Source organism: Lontra canadensis, unplaced genomic scaffold, assembly GCF_010015895.1.
Source record: "Lontra canadensis isolate GAN:19392208 unplaced genomic scaffold, GSC_riverotter_1.0 scaffold2, whole genome shotgun sequence".
Classification (NCBI taxonomy): Eukaryota; Metazoa; Chordata; class Mammalia; order Carnivora; family Mustelidae; genus Lontra; species Lontra canadensis.
Genome location: NW_022630996.1, coordinates 10,707,127 through 10,724,497, shown reverse-complemented (window position 1 = coordinate 10,724,497; position 17,371 = coordinate 10,707,127). Strand labels below are relative to the sequence as shown.

General features: G+C 39.0%; 1 protein-coding gene across 4 annotated transcripts in view; it reads right to left on the bottom strand.

The window, feature by feature from the left end:
- Positions 1 to 1,493: 1,493 nt before the first annotated feature.
- CNOT4 (CCR4-NOT transcription complex subunit 4) overlaps positions 1,494 to 17,371 on the bottom strand; it is a 137,618-nt gene continuing 121,740 nt past the window's right edge. For 2 of the 4 annotated variants that reach the window (XM_032868556.1, XM_032868566.1), the window contains exons 11-12: positions 3,589 to 3,801; positions 1,494 to 2,903 (exon numbers count right to left, since the gene is read on the bottom strand). In XM_032868556.1, coding sequence (XP_032724447.1) covers positions 2,602 to 2,903; positions 3,589 to 3,801 — 515 coding nt within the window. In that variant the 3' untranslated portion in view covers positions 1,494 to 2,601. The remainder of the gene's footprint in view (positions 2,904 to 3,588; positions 3,802 to 17,371) is intronic. The other 2 variants (XM_032868574.1, XM_032868583.1) reach the window with 1 other exon arrangement.

Genomic DNA, 17,371 nt, shown 5'->3' with positions numbered 1-17,371 from the left:
TGTTGATCTTCTTCTTCTAAATGCCTTGATGTAACAACGACAGTACTGCCTTTTCCTTGCGCGGCTAGGTTGTGGTTTACAGCTCAGCTTTTCCAGTCCAAACAATCATTCAGGGAGACATAGGTTAAATGGCAAGACTCTCAAGAAAAGAACGGTGAACACGGAATCGAGATGATCGTTGTTTGTGCATGGTGAGAAGAGGAAAGGGAGTGTAAGTGGAGAGGGGCAGGGAGGGAGTCCTTAAGATAGTGCAGGTTCTACGTTTAACTTGGGTGGTAGGCAATAGGTGTTTATTGTTTCATGATTATTCTTTAAATGACATTTATGTTTTATATGATTCATTGAACATACATACAATCACAGCACAGACTGCGAGGTCGAATTTCCCTTCTTTTACAGAAACAAGCAACATTTTTATTGATATATCCATATCTCAGGAATATCCAAGCCCCCCTTCCCCAAAAGCCTTGATTACAATTCACTGCTACCTGAATTTTATCTGTGTGTTGACCCATCACTTTGTAGTACAATGTGAAAATTCGGGAGACCGAAGCCAAGTTCACAGGGCAAAAAGAATCTGCAGTTCCTAGTCCTCTACCACACGAACATTTCAATTAAAAACAAAACAAAACAAAACAAAAAAACTCAATTTACTATTCATGAGGTAACATCTATTTGCAGTGACATTTGAGAGTAGCCTGTTTATGTTTTTCAATAACTGTGCTGAAATTGTTTTTGGTGCATTTTGAAGTACAAAGTATAGTTAAGAAAAAGAAATCAATCTGAAAGCACAGAATGCATGATTTAGAAGATCAACTTGATTCATTTGACAATGATTCCATTACTGGATATGGCTGAAAAGGTGCAAACTCCAGCTTTGGACTTGGGAATGTAATCCAAGCCAGGAAATGCAAACTATGCAGATCTTAGAAATCTGGTAGGGAATGCTTCGTTCTGGCCCCCACCCTCTTCCCATCAGTGCTGTGACCATCTTCCCACTGTTAGGTACTCCCTAGAATGGGCTGGCCATAGAAGCTCTGCCTGTGGGATGTCTCCGTCAGAGACATTATGGTCTCCCAATCTCTTCCCCAGAACAGCACTCACACATAGCACTGCTACGTGCATGCCACACCGGCTAGTCCCTCCAGGCCTCTCAAGCCAACCAACATCTCAGCACACCAACAGCTCATTTGCTCCTGTCTGGCACATGAGGCTTCTCAGCTGGGAAGGCTGGGTCTACATAACACGATAGCACAGGGAGGTATCTTCTACCCAAAGCCGCAGGAAGAGGAACTCTTGAGGACAAGGTGGGCTGATCTTCAAGATGGTCAAGACAGACAAGAAGATGAATTCCTTTTCTCATTTCTTCTTCTGTACCATTTTTCCTAGTGTTGAACATGAAAACCAATGGAAACATCTGATGACTGCTGTCACAAAATGTCTCAAAGTCACATACAACAAAATGGAAAAACAAAAACAAGAAAACCCAAGGGTCATCATCAAGTTTTCTGTTTTATTTAAGATTTTAGTTTTAATTCTGAAGAAAGAGGTACATTTCCTTGTTTTTAGTTTTAGCGTCAGGTTATAACCAGGTTTCTGTTTTCTTTTCTCCTGTCTTTTCAATACTGCACAAACGTCCAGAAACTACAGGGTTAAGTAAAAGCTGCAGGCAAGGAGGTCAGAGATTTGCTCCTGATGGTGATCAGATGGCCCCAGAGCAGTGCTATCTCAGAGATAACGCCCTAGTCAGGCAAATTTAAGGTAAAAGAAAAAAAGATTCTGACAGAGGAGAAAGACTGAAGAAATCACTTATATTTCAGCTCTTATGTTATGCATAGGTATTAAATCTGTGAATACTTTTCTTCTTTAAAACATTTCAATTTACTTTAAATCTAAAGCCCAAAATTTTTTTCTCCTTTAAAAAAAAAATCACTTCTCCCCTCCTCGTAAACTCTTTAGCGATAGGCCCGTTACTACTACACATCGATTTGTCTTTCTATCAACTTCCAATAAATCCTTTTGCTTAATGACACAATCAAGTCCTCTCCATCAACTTGCCGAAAGAATTAAAAATTGAATTAAATTAAAAGCATTTTCCCCTGCAATAGTGATAAGCTGAATACAAGATGGATGCCAGGACCACTGCTTTCCCCCATGCACTTAGCAATCTCACTTCAATTAACCTGGTTTTCAAACTTTTGCAGTTGATAATGCATTTACTTGACCTTTCCTAAAGATTAATCGTCATTTTCTGCTAAGCAGATTATGTCATTATTATGCGCAACAGACAGACAGTAATTTTCTAAGTATTGAGACTGCCCTTTGATTTTTTTTTTCCCCTCCTTAAAAAAGGCATTTTTAGGAAACATTCAACAGTGTCACTCAAATGCTGGATCAACAGAAACTTTTACGATTAAAAAAAAAAAAAGAAGATGGTAATGACCCTGTGATCGCATTGCATCTGGGGGCGGGGAGAAAAAAATTGATCAGGAACTGGATTCTTCAGAACGTAAGAGATGAGAAGGGAGCAGTGGGTGGGCTGAGGGGGGAGAAAACAGGGTGGGACAAATCCTGCATTTTCTAATGGTTTCTCCTCTTTCCCTAATGGCGGTCCAGTGTTGAACTCTGTAGTAAATCTGTGGGGGTTTTGCTGGGGGGTCTGAAGGCTGTCTGAAAGCCTGGGGGTGGGGAGTGGAAGCTGGAAGGATTTGAAGGAGGTGGGTAGGGATTCCAACTGGCTCTGTGCAGAGGGATCTGTGTGCTGAAGGGGGCGCTGTGGTGGGTCTGTGACGGAGCAGCACTGGGGCCGTCCATCTCTGTGAGGGCCTGAAGGGATTTTAGCCAGTGTGGAGGATTGTCATCTTGAAGAGAGTCTAAACTGTTTCCTGAAGTTGCTGGAATACCTGAGGAGAGAAAAGAAAACAAGAGGGGAAAATGGTGAGTGTGGGCAGAAAGAACCAGAAAGCCATCCAACAGAGAACTTTTAAGGTATGATTAGTTTACCCAAAAAGAAACAGAAAAATTAGTCTTCAACCCCTTCCAAATAAGACCTTTTTAATCTCACGTTCTTTTTGATCCTCCACCGCCCAAGGACGATTCATTGTGACAGAAACCCGTGCCCCTTCTTCCACTGCACAGACACCATCCCCCACTGTCCCCAAGTCCCCAGAGTTGTACACCATCATTTCCCAATTGCGCTTCTCCTTCTCTGACAGGGATACGTACACAAGAGAGCCTTATAATAGAGAGCTTTATTTTAAAGAGTGGAGTATGTTCCTTTAAAAGGATAAATTAGATACTTTTGTACTTTGATACCTGAAAAATACACACACGTTATCAGACATGAGCACCTCCTTGCACCCAAAGAACCAACCTAGGTGCCAAGTGCCTTATACAACGAGGCCGACAGAGTTAACCAAGACTGCAAGACCCCGGACCACGAAACCGGCCACACCACGTTTGTGGCTTGGTGAGAAGAAGCTAGTGTCAAAGAGACCTGTTTTTTGGTTTTTTTTTTTTTTTAAATCTCATCGGTGCTAAAAACCGAATGGATGGCAGTCAGTGGAGCTGAAGGAGTGAGAAAGTTACCTGTGATGATGGCTGGGTCTGTCCAGCTGCCAGGGCTGTCCCAACTCAGGCTGTCGGTGGTGGCAGGGTTGGACGTTGGTGCACTGTGGTTGGCGTTGGAGGGGGAGGAGGAATTGGGCAGTCCACCAAAGTTGATGTTAATGTTGGGTAGAAGTGCCCTTAGCCCGTCCTGCCATTCCTTCATATTTAAACTCTCTACAGAACTGCTGTTGTCTGGGAGATTTACCAACAAAAAAATGAAAGATAAAAAAAAAAAATAAAAAGCTGACGTTAGAAACATATGTTGTTCTTTAATGGTTAAGCGGGAGAAGAATTATTCTTTCTTTACTGAGCACTTAAGATGGGTTGTCCTAGCAAGATAAACGTGGTTAGGATTTTGCTCGTGAGCTGGGAGCCCCTGAAATCAGCGAGGAAAGACTTGCTCAAGGATCGGGAGAGGAAGCGTCTTGTCCTTCCTTACAGACACTTCACCATCTTGCGCTTGTAAATCAATAATCCGGTTTAAAGACTCCATGCTTCGGAGCACAACTGAGTTCCAGCTACATTATGAAGTTTGAGTCAGTGAGGCGTTTAGCCGGCTGAGCTGAGTTACGCTATCAAGCCTGCGAAGTTCAATATAGGAGCTCATTTCTGAGCCCGTTAAATGGAAGAAAAGTCATTTTATGAAGAGTAAACATAAGCCAACAGAAAAGGACAAATAATTAAGTTCTTCCTGATGATAAAACTGGTAATGCATTTCAGAGGAGAAAGGCAGGAACGAATAGGCTTTTGAATTTGAATTGAATTTGAAAAGAGTGTATTTCCGTAGTCATCAAGGCCGAGCAGGCAGGGGCTGAGCTACCTTTCAGATGGGATCATTTCCAGCACAGTTTACCTACTCTGTTCCAACAGTTGTACTGAGCACTTAAAACTCCAGTCCTGGAGTGCTTACAGCTAGTTCGCTGGCTCTATTTAGGAACAGTGTCATACACGGGAAGACACTATCAATGTAAAAAGGCTTTTTATAAATTGTGGCTAAACTAACTGGATCTACCACCATCCAGAATGCACAAACTCTGATTGGTTGGAGGGGAAAGGGTGAAGCAGGGCTACCAGAGTAGTTGTTTTATGGGAAATAGGAATGTAGGTCAAACTATCACTGAAGATTTTGAGAAGAGCATAGAGAATTATTAGCAATCAGCACTGATGATGATGCGATGACGACAACGATGACGACGATGATGATGATACTCTATCAGGCAGTCTATGATATTTGGTGAATTCAGAATTTTCTAATTCTGCTTTGCACCAATTACTGTTCTATGCCAAACGGTATCATGTTTCAGTAAATGAAGCATTTAACCCTACTGACCTGATTTATAATAAGAAAAAACAAGCTACAATCAAACCCAACAAAAGTCATCCCTGAATTACTAAGATGAAGAAGAGGCCATCTATGCCATACAGACAAGGCGAGATAAGGGAAAATAAATTCTTCAAACCCACTTTCCTTTCACAGTCAGTGCAGTTTCTTAAGGCTGCTCCTTCTGTCTGCATCCTACTTTACATGTGCATTGAGTTGTACAATTCGCAAGGCCCTCTCTTAGTCAATTATTTCATTTGACCCTCACGTTGTGAGGTAGGCAGAGCAGAGAGAATCCTCTCCATTTAACAGATAAAGAAACACACTCCAGAATAATTTGCTCAAGGTCACATCATTGGTATAGCAAGGACTTGAACCCAGACCTTATCTGAGTTGTTTTTTTAATACCACCAAGCTCTCTCTCTTGATCTACATGGTACAGACTATTAGCTGACTTTTTAACGGGCCAAATATTTAAGGGAAAACCCAGGAGCCTATAAGATCCATGACTAAAAGGAAGCAAAAAAGAAACACGGCAACATGACAGTATACCCACGGGCCATGATTAGCAGGATAGAGAAATATTTTGGCGGAAGGAACAAACTGGACTCGGCAGTCAAGTCAGGGGTTGGGGGGCTGGTTTCTGATCAACAATGCAATCATCCGACTGCATGAGACACTAACAAGATCACACTACAAAGTTCTAAAATACCCTCTATTACAGGAAGGTTTGGTGGCTATGCACGTTTGAACCTTTAAAGTGGTCAAAGTGTCGGCCCAAATAACTTAAAATGGTTTTCCATCAGCCAGAGACTGAACTCTAAACAAGGAAAGCTTCTCAGCAAGGAAATAAAATCCCCCAATATAAAAAGAGGATGTATAACTACAAGGGAAAATTCTGAGGAAGATCGATGCCATCGAACTAAGTAGCCAAAGTCAGTAAGAAGCCTATGCAGATGATTTGAGCCCCTCTTTTCCATGGAATCAAGAAGAAGAAAATACCCCATAACTTAGTAATACAATTTTCTCCCTACTTTTGCTTTATATTTAGTGAGAACTGGAACTAAGGAACCCCTAATTTTGCATTAACAGAATAATATTTGCATTTGTATAAAGTTTATTTGAAAATTAGTATTGCAATGAAGTCAAAAGACACTTGTGCACAGGGAGGGGATATACAGGAACTCTGCAATTTCCACTCAGTTTTGCTATAAACTTAAAACACTCTAAAAATCAAAAATTTTTAAAAAAGATGTTTCTCTGATTTTAGACTAATGAAATCAAGTCAAGAGTACGGCTGACTCTTAACACAGATTTGAGCTGCATGGGTCAACTTACAGGCACATTTTTTTTTTCCCCGATTAATATAGTACAGTCCTGCTCATGTATTTTCTCTTCCTTACGATTTTCTTAGTAGCATTTTCTTTTCTCTAGCTTAACTTTTTGTAAGAATACATATACAAAATATGTGTTAGTTGACTGTTTAAGTTATTGGTAAGGCATCCCGGTCAACGGTAGGCTATTAGTAGTTAAGGTTTTGGGGAGTCAAAAGTTATATGTGGGTTTTTGCTGGGCAGGGGGTTGGTGCCCCAACCCCAAATTGTTTAAGGGTCAACCCTATGTTGGCCAAATAAACTCACATATGGCACATGATACAGAAACAGTGAGAAACTCAGATCATCCCACGTGAACTACGATTATAAGATACCTTGAGAAATAAATTAGCTAGGTTATAATTCTTACAATCTTGCTAAAAAACAAAGTCATGTACCTAGACATCTTGGGACCCTGACAGAATGGATGACTGGTTTGCAGTGAAACTGCAAGTGGCATAGGGAAGTGGGACTGACATCTTTAGCTCTTGGAATGGGACCACTAATTCCAAGTAGCTTAGAACAAGAAGAGAAATGTTCTTCAGCTTTCTCCACTGTTGCTATGCCAAGCGCTGGCACAAAGGAAGGGCAAATGAAGGGAAATTAACTAAAGCCTACCTTCATCAAAATAGCTCTCTCAGTCTGGCCATACTTGGAATCATCTTCTTTACCTCCCCTTCCCCCATTGCCTCTGATTCAAATTTGTTCTGGCAACAAGGGCTTCTGGTAATCCGATCCTTGTAATACACAACAGCATGGGTTATTAACCTCAACACTACCGACATTTTGGACTACATAATTCTTTGCTCTGGAGGGGCTGTTCTATGCATTACAGGATGTCTGGTAGCATCTCTGGCCTCCACCCACCAGATGCCAGGAGCTCACACACCCCAGTTCTGACAATCAAAAATGTCTCCAGACATAGCCAAGTGACTCCTGAGGGAGCCAATATAATCTCTCGCTGAGAACCATTAACACAAAGGAAGTCCGTTTTTTTCTATCTAGGGCTCTGAAAAATCCCACTCGAAAACATATTTCCCCTTAAGATAGTACCAGAACTTTGATCACTGGACTTAACTTGATGCAACTTCATTTCCCTTTCTTGATACAGGTCTTCATACTGGGGTGCAATTCAGAATGTACAAGTCAGTAGGCCTAATGGAAAAAATACTGGGCTGAAAATTGCAGATGGACTGTGTAAGTTAGCTCTACACTGGTAATTATTACAATCTAAGGTATCTAAGTAAGTCTCTCAATATCCCAGGGCCCTATTTCATAAGTAGGAGTAACATCTGCCTTAGTCTCTTGTAGGGATAAAAGGAGAGAAGAGAAAAGCAATCTGGAGTCCATTTATTATTTGATAAGCACCTAACAATTTTTATCAGTATTCAATACTGAATAGACAGTAAACTTTCCAAAAGGCCAAGGCAGAGGACCCCTCACTTGCCAGAAACTGGCTCTGTACAGTCTTCTCCTAGGGAATGTAGGGGTAACACTCAGCATCTTCACAGAGGGACTATGTAGTTGATCCAAATAATAAGCCTTGTTACCACCAAAATATTGCAAAGACAAATAAGATATGGGAAATCTCCTCAAACTTTCCACAAGCAAAGCACAATGAAAATCAAGTTACCAAACATATTTTATGTTAGACATGATACTATTTCAATTTTTAAAGTATTTAATTATTTGTAGCATAATATATTCAGGAAGAGCTGAGTATTTTTTCCTTAAGATTTTATTTATTTATTTGACAGAGAGAGAGAAGGAAAGAGAGGACAAGCAGGGGGAGGGGCAGAGGGAAAAACAGACTCCTCACTGAGCAAGGAGCCCGATTTGGGGCTTAATCCCGGGATCCTGGGATCATGGCATGAGCTGAAAGCAGTGGCTTAACTGACTGAGCCACCCAGGCATCCCAGAACTGTATATTTTTAAAGGATTGCAAATAATGTTTAAATGTTTTATAATGCTAAAAAAACCAACTTTAATTTATAATTTTCAGATATCTACAACAAAATACTATTTTCGGGTCTAAATAATTTGAGGGCAGGAAAGCAGGCCAAGTTGTTTGTAGTAGCTTTATTTTTCAGTGTAGAATTCAAAGACATGAAATTTAAAATACCTTCAAGGTGCCAGATATCACATTCATATTTGCCACTGGGTAAGAATCATCAGTACACTTTCAGTTTCCCTGGATCAGAACACCACAGGGAAGAAATTATGTCTAAAATTCGGCCAGCTTGCCGATTACTTAATAGCCCGTCTATAACACGTTGGTCACAGCACAGGAAGCAAGTTGACAAATCTGTTTTTTAGCAACAACAAAAATTTTTAAATGTATGTGTAAAAACTGCCAAAATCAAAGTCAAAGCAACTATTTACTGAAGGCGTACGGTGTACAAAGGGAACAGCTTCAACTCTGTGTCCTGTTCTCAAGGAGTTTAAAATTGAGACGGTAAGACAAAGTAAATATAGGAAAAGTTCATCAACTAAAGTCTGAATGAGCAACAGAGGAAATGCCACCGGCTTGCATGTGATTGATAAATGAAAAGTTTAGTAAAGTTTAGTAAAAAGAGATACCAGGGAGGCACACATGTGGAGATGTCTGGGAACGGGGAGTAAAAGGACAGGAGCAATCATTCATTCAGAGTGGTTTTACTTACTCCACGGACACTCTGAGCCTCAAACGCCCACAACACTAGACTAGTCCAACTACTAAGTAGGATGTATAGAGGAAGACATGTTTTCTAAGCCATGGCTCGCTTCACAGTTGACCCTGACACAACATGGGCTTGAACTGCACAGGTTCATTTATGTGTTTATGTATTTTTTCCAGTACAGCACTATGAAATGTATTTCAATTATTTATATTTATATTAAATATATCTTCTCTTTTCTGTGCCTTGAACTCCTGCATTGTTTAAGGGTCAACTGCATTAGAAGATAAAATTAAGCTGTATTCTGACATCAGATCTTTGACAGAAAATCCTAAAGCAGGAGCAGATGAATGGCTTACACAAGAACACACAGCATTACAGCAGCTAAGTGGGTTTCTCTCCTTTCTGTTCCTCAGATTAAGTACGATGTGTTCATCATTATGAAATGCAAAAACTTTGCTACTGATAGCAAAATTGTGGGAAAACCTGCTCTTTATAAGTTGTCCCTGGTGACAAGCTAATGAGTTTTTCCAGTCTGCATAAAATCTTCACCTGAAAGAGTGATTTGCAAATTGGTTTCAGACTGCAAAACCATCTCAGGAGCCCCTGGGGGTGAAGCTGTGGGGACAAGGCACTGGGACAGCACAGCCTCCTCCCATCCTGCTCTCATCTATGCCACACATTACGGTGCCATGGAAAACAGTACCTGCTGCTCAGTGTGAAGACAGAAGATTTGTGTGTAATGACAACACTGTGAGGTAAATCACACATAAGGGGAAACTGAAAACAAAAGGCCATCCCAAGTATTTGTTTCCTCTAATACAATCTGTACCATCCAGTCAGGGTTTTCTGTCTCCTCTTGGACGCCCTCCTCTACCTTCTTTTTGGCACCATCTCTGCAAGGTCTTTTAGCGACAAACACATATGCCTTATTAACTAAACTGACTAGATACAGCCAAATTCATAAACCACCAATTACTCTACTTTCGTGTTTGCTAGGTAGGACAGGCCCACATATTCAGCTGTAGGCCACTCCATTCTTATCTGCAGAGGCCTCTTGAGTTTCAAGTTCAATTTCTATCAGTGCTCAAACCCTTCCCAACTGGGCAGTAGTCCCAAATATGTCTAGAAGAGTTTATTCTGCTCCTCAGTTTCTAAGCCTTGTCTAATGGTTACTCCTCAAAGTTTCAGTTGGCAACCTGATCTTGTTTTCCAAAAGCTTTTATCTTCCTTGCCTTTACTGCTGTCCTTGATAGTTCAAAGTCAAAGGCTCCCTCCAGTGGCTAGGTTACTTAGTGAAACAAATCTTTCTTGGTATAAGCCACTGTGCATTTGAAATTTAGTTCCCATTATGGTTACTCCTTGCCAGTTAAGACTCTCAAATATTTGTGCATTTTTAGGACACACAGCCATCCTGTCTCAGGCTGTACCCCTCTCTACAGCATCTCCCCTACCCCATCTCATGCTGTTATATATACGATTTCCTGTCAGTTTTGGATGGAGTGCATTTCCAACAGCACAGGATTTTAAGAAACCCTAAACTTTCTCCAAACTTCAACAACATATCTCTAAGCAACTCAAATATAAATGAATTATGTTTGTCCTTAGATGTTAAACCAAACTTTAAAGAGCATACAAAATTTCTCCAGAAATTTTGAACCAGAACTCGAAAGCAAGCTTTATTGTATTGGCATGCTGTACTTTTTAGGTTAGCCTCAGAAATAATTTCAATTTATAAACTAAAATTTGCTGGAAAAATGACTGTCTTGTGAACAAATTCCTTCAGGTTTATTAAAAAAATGTTATTCTACTTAAAACAAAAAGAAATGACACTCAAATTTCTAGGATTATGCTTATTATAAATCAAGACAGGCCAGTACTACAGAGCAGATTTACTGGGGCACAAAATGTTTAGGACTTAATAGATCTGAAAATAGAAATTAAACTAAGTGAAAAACCCTAAGAACCCAAGTGAAAAAAAAAAATAGTTGTGAGAACTTGAAAAAAAGTAATAATAAAAAACCACCAAAATTTGTCATTACTAATAGAAGGCTGAACTGACATAAACAGGAAAAGAGAGGCCGTGAGGGTCAGCTAAATATGGCCTGGGCTTCCTGGACTCTGCCTCTACTTAGTGCTTTTTTTCCCCCTCTCTAGAATGCTTTCCTGATTTCTTCTAATTAATTTTTATTCAATCTTCCAAAAGTTGAAGTCTTTTTTTTTCCACTCAGATCATTCTAGAACAGTACTTGTGGCCCGAGCCATACCCACTGGGCAGCAAACTGTTATGATCCCACTATGTTTGCTGCTCACCCTTACTCACATCTCTCAAACTCTACTGCGAGGCCTGTGAGGGTGTATCTTGTGCCTCAAGATATCTGCTGAATCAAAGATCCAGCTTGAGAAGACCTGAAAAATCACTTTCCCCTAAAAAGCCTGTTTAATTCATATTTGTATAATGCTATGAGTCAAATCATTCTTTCCAAAGACACAAAAATCTTTCTGGAAGCAGGAATCAACTAAGTTTGAGGGGTGCCAAAAGGCTTGTCTGCATGCAAACGGAGGGAAAAGAGCCACTATAATGACAATGTTTTCAATAGTGTTTGAGATGCGTGTACACTTTTTTAAAATCCAATGCACCAAAATTAAATAAGGAATGTTTGAATGATACTAAATGCTCTTCTGGTATGAACAAAGTCCTGTGGGCATAGAGAAGAAAATGAACTGTTCTGCCATTCTGCATGCAGTTTATTTAAGTGGTAACTCGAGAAGCTGATATTGAAGAGGACATGGGCATTCCATACAGAACAGAGAGTAGCAGAGGCAGCTGATCTAAAATATAGTAGATGTATTTCAAAATATAGTTTTTGTTTTTGTTTTTGCATAATATGTACCTTTTTCTTCTAGAATGTTCCTACAAGTCTGTTTTAGGGGAGAATCAGATCATCCAATGAGAACCAGAAAAACATCCAGATAGCTGTCTTATGAAGGATCTAAGGAAGCAGAATCTGTTTTTTAAAAATGGAAAAATACTTATGGGAAGGTGTCTATATATAAAAGCTATATAGACTGTGAGGAAAAAGTACACTTAAAAGTTAATGCGAAAGGTAAGTACATCTCAGAAGCATTACAGACTTGAATAGATGGAACCTGAACCAGAATACAGAAGCTACAGAGCTAAAGAACGGGAGGGGCAAAAATCAAATATAAGATATCTATAAAATCCAAAATTGGAAGTGCAAAGGAAAGCATTCAAGTGAACACAAAACTGAGCACTATGAACAAAGCACTGTGAGGCGATCCAAAGACAATTGGTGGGGGGCGCTTATTATCCACGGGAGCATATAGAAGTCACCAGAATATGGTTTCACCAAGACAAACAACAAAAGTACACAGACATGGGGGTTGTCAACCACCCTAGATCTGAGGTCTGAATCTGCTAGAAGAAGATAAACCTAGCAAAAGTAACTTCCTGACAATCTCTCTTCCCCAAGGTGGAAACAAGAAGGGAAACTTTTATCCTGGACTTCTGACCAAAAAAGAACTGTTTGGCTGTTGCGAACATAACAGAAGCCTAAGCGTTTGTGGCATAATTTTAGGATTTACAGAAGCAAGAAATGGGAATGACTTAGACTGGAGCCCTTGAATGGCAGGTATCCTGGCTATTTCTGCAATTAACCACAGTGCATTGCAAATACTTGTTTATGTGTTAGTTTTTGTCTACTAGACTATGAGCTCCTCCAGGAAAAGGGACCTTGATTTAATCCTCTTCATGTATCGTGAACAGTTCCCAAACCCGGACCTCAACAGATATTTAATGTTTCCTAAACAAACAGACCTGAACATCTGTTTCCAGATTTTTGGAGAAAAACAGCTTTCCAAAAAAGGTGTTAAAAAAAAAAAAAACATCACCATCATCAACAAAAACAACAACAACAAAAAAACTATGGTTCAGGGTGGTCCCACAGTTATAGGAGACAGTGATTCATAGACCACAGAAGATGCTAAACTATGACTTTCTAATTATGCAAGAATAAATAATTCTAACAAAGAAAAGAAACTGGGGAGAAATCTAAAGAAAGAACGTTTAGAAAAGATGGATGGAGGTTAAAAAAAAACCACAAACCTACCTGTAAGAGTGTCATAATCCTTGAGGACTAAAATCAGAACACATAATGATCTGAAGCTTGTGGACAATGTTGAAGGCAAGAAAAAGCTAAGTCTGGAATAGGAGAAAATTAAGAAAAGCCACTGTGCAGCCTGGTGTCATAATGCTAAGCCCCAAGAGAAGGCAGGCCTATGCAGCTCCATCTTCATCTGACTTCCATCTTCTTTATAAAAAGAGCATGATCCTCAAACCAGAATGGACAGAGGAAGCAATGTGGAGAAGACAGCTGTCAGTAAAGATGCAAAGACAGTAAAAGAACATCCACTCAATTTAAATGAGTTTTAAATCTTTAGGTGTAAAATGAACTCTATTCCAGGGAATTAATCCTTACAGATGTGATCACAAAACCACTTTTAAGATAAGTGCTGGAAAAGGAGAAAATGGCAGACTCTAGAAGCTACATGCTTGTAATTAGTTCTTGGGAAAATCTGAAACGGATTAGGAGCTAGATGATTTCTTCAGAAATGAGTGACAGGCTGAGCAAGGACTGCTGGCTCTATTGTTTGCATCTGGGGCATTTTTCATGGAAAATAATATACAGCTTTTTGTCTAGAACCTTAGCTCCCTTCCATCTGAATTACACAGAAAGCTAAATTTAATTTTGAAGTGCAACAGGTAGGCATCAAGGAAGCTTCTCTTGATAATTGTTATCCACTGGAAACGTCCTCTTTCTTTACACCATGGTCCTTTTCTTTCTTCTTCTGCTGCCTGCCCAAACTCAAGACTTTGAAACCAGCTACTTGCCCATCCCACTGACACATCAACTCCATAAAATAAATGGAAAAGAGTGATCAATAAGAGCCAAAATATGTTTCTACAAATAAGCAGTCATATCAAAATAATTTATTCTGTGGATCGGCTTTCTGGGATATCCTAAGTATACTATATCTTCAATTGAGCAGGTTCTAGTAAGTCTTCTGATGATAATCTTTTGGGATAGGATGTAAAGTGTAGCATTGGGTAACAGCAAGGTTTAGATGAATTTTCACGGAACTTAAGGTACTATGTATCAGCTTAAAAGTTTCTGTGATACTATTCCATTTACAACTGCACCAAAACCAGTAAGAGATCTAGGAATAAACCTAACCAAAGAGTGAAAAATCTATACTCTGAAAACTATGAAACACTAATGAAAAGAAACTGAAGATGAAATAAAGAAATACAAAGATATTCCATGTTCATAGACTAGAAGAATAAATATTGTTAAAATGTCTACATTACCCAAAGCAACCTACATATTTAATATGATCCCTATCAAAATACCAACAGCATTTTTCTCAGAGCTAGAACAAACACTCTTAAAATTTGTCTGGAACCACAGAAGACCCCAAATAGCCAAAGCAATCTTGAAAAAGGAGAGCAAAGCTGGAGGTGTCACAATTCTGACTTCAAGTTATAATTACAAAGCTACAGGAACCAAAAAGTATGGTACTGGCACAAAAATGGACACACACATCAATAGAACAGAACAGAAAACCCAGGAATGAACCCCAAATTATATGGTTAATTAATCTTTGACAAAGCTGGAAAGAATAGCCAAAGGAAAAAAGACCATCTATTCAAATGGTGTTGGGAAAACTGGACAGCAACAAACAAAAGAATGAAACTGGGCCACATTCTTATACCAAACACAAAAATAAATTCAAAATGGATTAAAGACCTCTGAAACCTGAACCCATAAAAATCCTAGAAGAGAGCACAGGCAGTAACTTCTTTGATATCAGCCATAGCAACTTCCTTCTAGATATATCTCCTGAGGCAACGGAAACAAAAGCAAAAATAAACTATTGGGACTACATCAAAATAAAAAGCTTCCGCACAGCAAAGGAAGTAATCAACAAAACAAAAAGGCAATCTACAGAATGGGAGAAGATATTTGCAAGTAACAGACATTATGAAGGATTACTAACCAAAATTCGTAAGGAACTTCTAAAACTCAACAACCAAAAACCAAATAACCCAATTAAAAAATGGGCAGAAGACATGAACTGACATTTTTCCAAAGAAGACATACAGATGGCCAACAGACATAAGAAGCTTAACATCACTCATCATCAGGGAAATGTGAATCAGATACCACTTCACACCTGTCAGAATGGCTAAAATAAAAAACACAAGAAGAAACAACAGGTGTTGGCGAAGAGGTGGAGAAAAAGGAACCTCCTGCACTGTTGGGGGAATGCAAACTGGTATAGCCACTGTGGAAAACAGTATCAAGTTTCCTCAAAAAGTTAAAAATAGAATTACCCTATGATCTAGCAGTCACACTGCTGAGTATTTACCCAAAGGATACACAGCGGCATTATCTACAACGGCCAAGATATGGAAGCAGCCGAAGTGTCCACTGAGTGACGAATGGGTAAAGAAGACGTAGTATAAACATAGAATGGAATATTACCCAGTCATAAAAAAAAGGAATAAAATCTTGCCATTTGCAAAGACATGGATGGAGCTAGAACGTTATGCTAAGTGAAATAAGTCAAAGACAAATACCATACGATTTCACTGATATGTGGAATTTAAGAAGCAAAACAAATGAGCAAAAGGAAAAAAGAAAGAGAGAGAGAGACAAAACAAGAAACAGACTCCTAACTATAGAGCACAAACTGATGGTCACCAGTAGAAGGGAGATGGGCTGGCAAGAGTAGAGTTAAATGGATGATGGGGGCTAAGGATTGCACTTGTGATGAGGACTGGGTGATGTATGGAAGTGATGAATCACTACATTGCACACCTGAAATGAATATCACACTCTATGTTAACTGGAATTTAAATAAAATTACAAAAATGAGTAAGTTTCTGTGAAACTGCTTCCTTTTTCTTTGACTCCATATTTTTATCAAGCTCAGCAAAACCTACAAAGTTAATTTAAATATGCAAATGGAAGCCAATTCTAGAGATGACAGAATCCGTAATTAAAATTATAGCTACTCAATTAAAAATCACTGAGCTCTTCACACAAATGTTATTAATAATGTTACTAATAACATTTATCTCTTTACAATCACATAGTTTGTCTTTCATAAGACAAACTTGTAAGATGGTGATACACAAACAGTATACCCTAACCTCAACAAATTGAAGCACGAAGAAGTATATATATTCAGATTTTTTAAAATGTATTAGGAAAGTACAGTATGAAAGAAATCTAACCAGTAATACATGTGAAAAGGGTTCTAGTGGTATTACTCAATAGGCTTATATCTAATATGACAAATGGGTAATGGAATTTGTAAAATGATAACATTAAGACCAGGTAAACAGATGTGCAATGTCTACACTAGCTATTGTAGGACAACAGGCAAACCTCAAGGGATACCACTCTGAGCCTCAGTCACCTACAAAATGGGGATAATATCTACCCCACAGGATAGTTTTATAAAAGTACTCTGTAAACTGTAAAGGAATTTACAAATATACAGAATAAGAACAGTTTTAATGAAAAATCTATTTTCTGACCACATCAGGATTATTAAAGTGTGAGCTTTTTATTTTAAGAAAAGCATTCACTGACCAATCAAAATACATGTAGAGGAGAACTAGACTAGGCATGTACAGAGAACTAGGATCCATGCTAACCGTAGAATGGTTGGAAGACCTAAGGAAGCTTTATCAACCTCTAGAAGTTACTAGACAAGTGGTATCTGCCTTCACATATTTCACAAGTATAAATGGGAAATAGATTTTGGTTTCACCAAAAAACCCACAAACTTTAACAATTACTAGTTGCCCTTAAAAGACTTTCTGAATTGTGTGTCTGTGCCTGTTTTAGGGGAAGACGTACACACATTCACACACACATACGTATATTCATTTATGTATTTACATATTTATTTATGGGTATCACAAATGAGAAACTAGAGGTTAAGAAGAGCATTATTAGGTGACATTCTAAAAATGGTGAGAATGTTTTGGGGGGATGGTACTGAAGAAATAAGTAAATGTCAAGAGCTGAGGTTTCCAGAGTTTGGAGATAAAGACGACAGAAGAGAAGGTCTGATTGCGCAGTGGAGAGGGGTGTCAACGCTGAAAGCCGCAGGACAACCAAGAGGAAAGTTGTGACTCATGTTCTAAGGAATCTGAGTAAGTGGTTCCGAAGTCTAGATGCAACACAAAGCACACCCAGGTTTTGCAGCCTCCAGAAGTAATCAGATACCAATATCACTCTCTCAACCATCAGCTTTCATTGAACAAACATTTTCGGAATGTCTACTCTGTATCTTCTTTCCTAAAAGTGATGCTA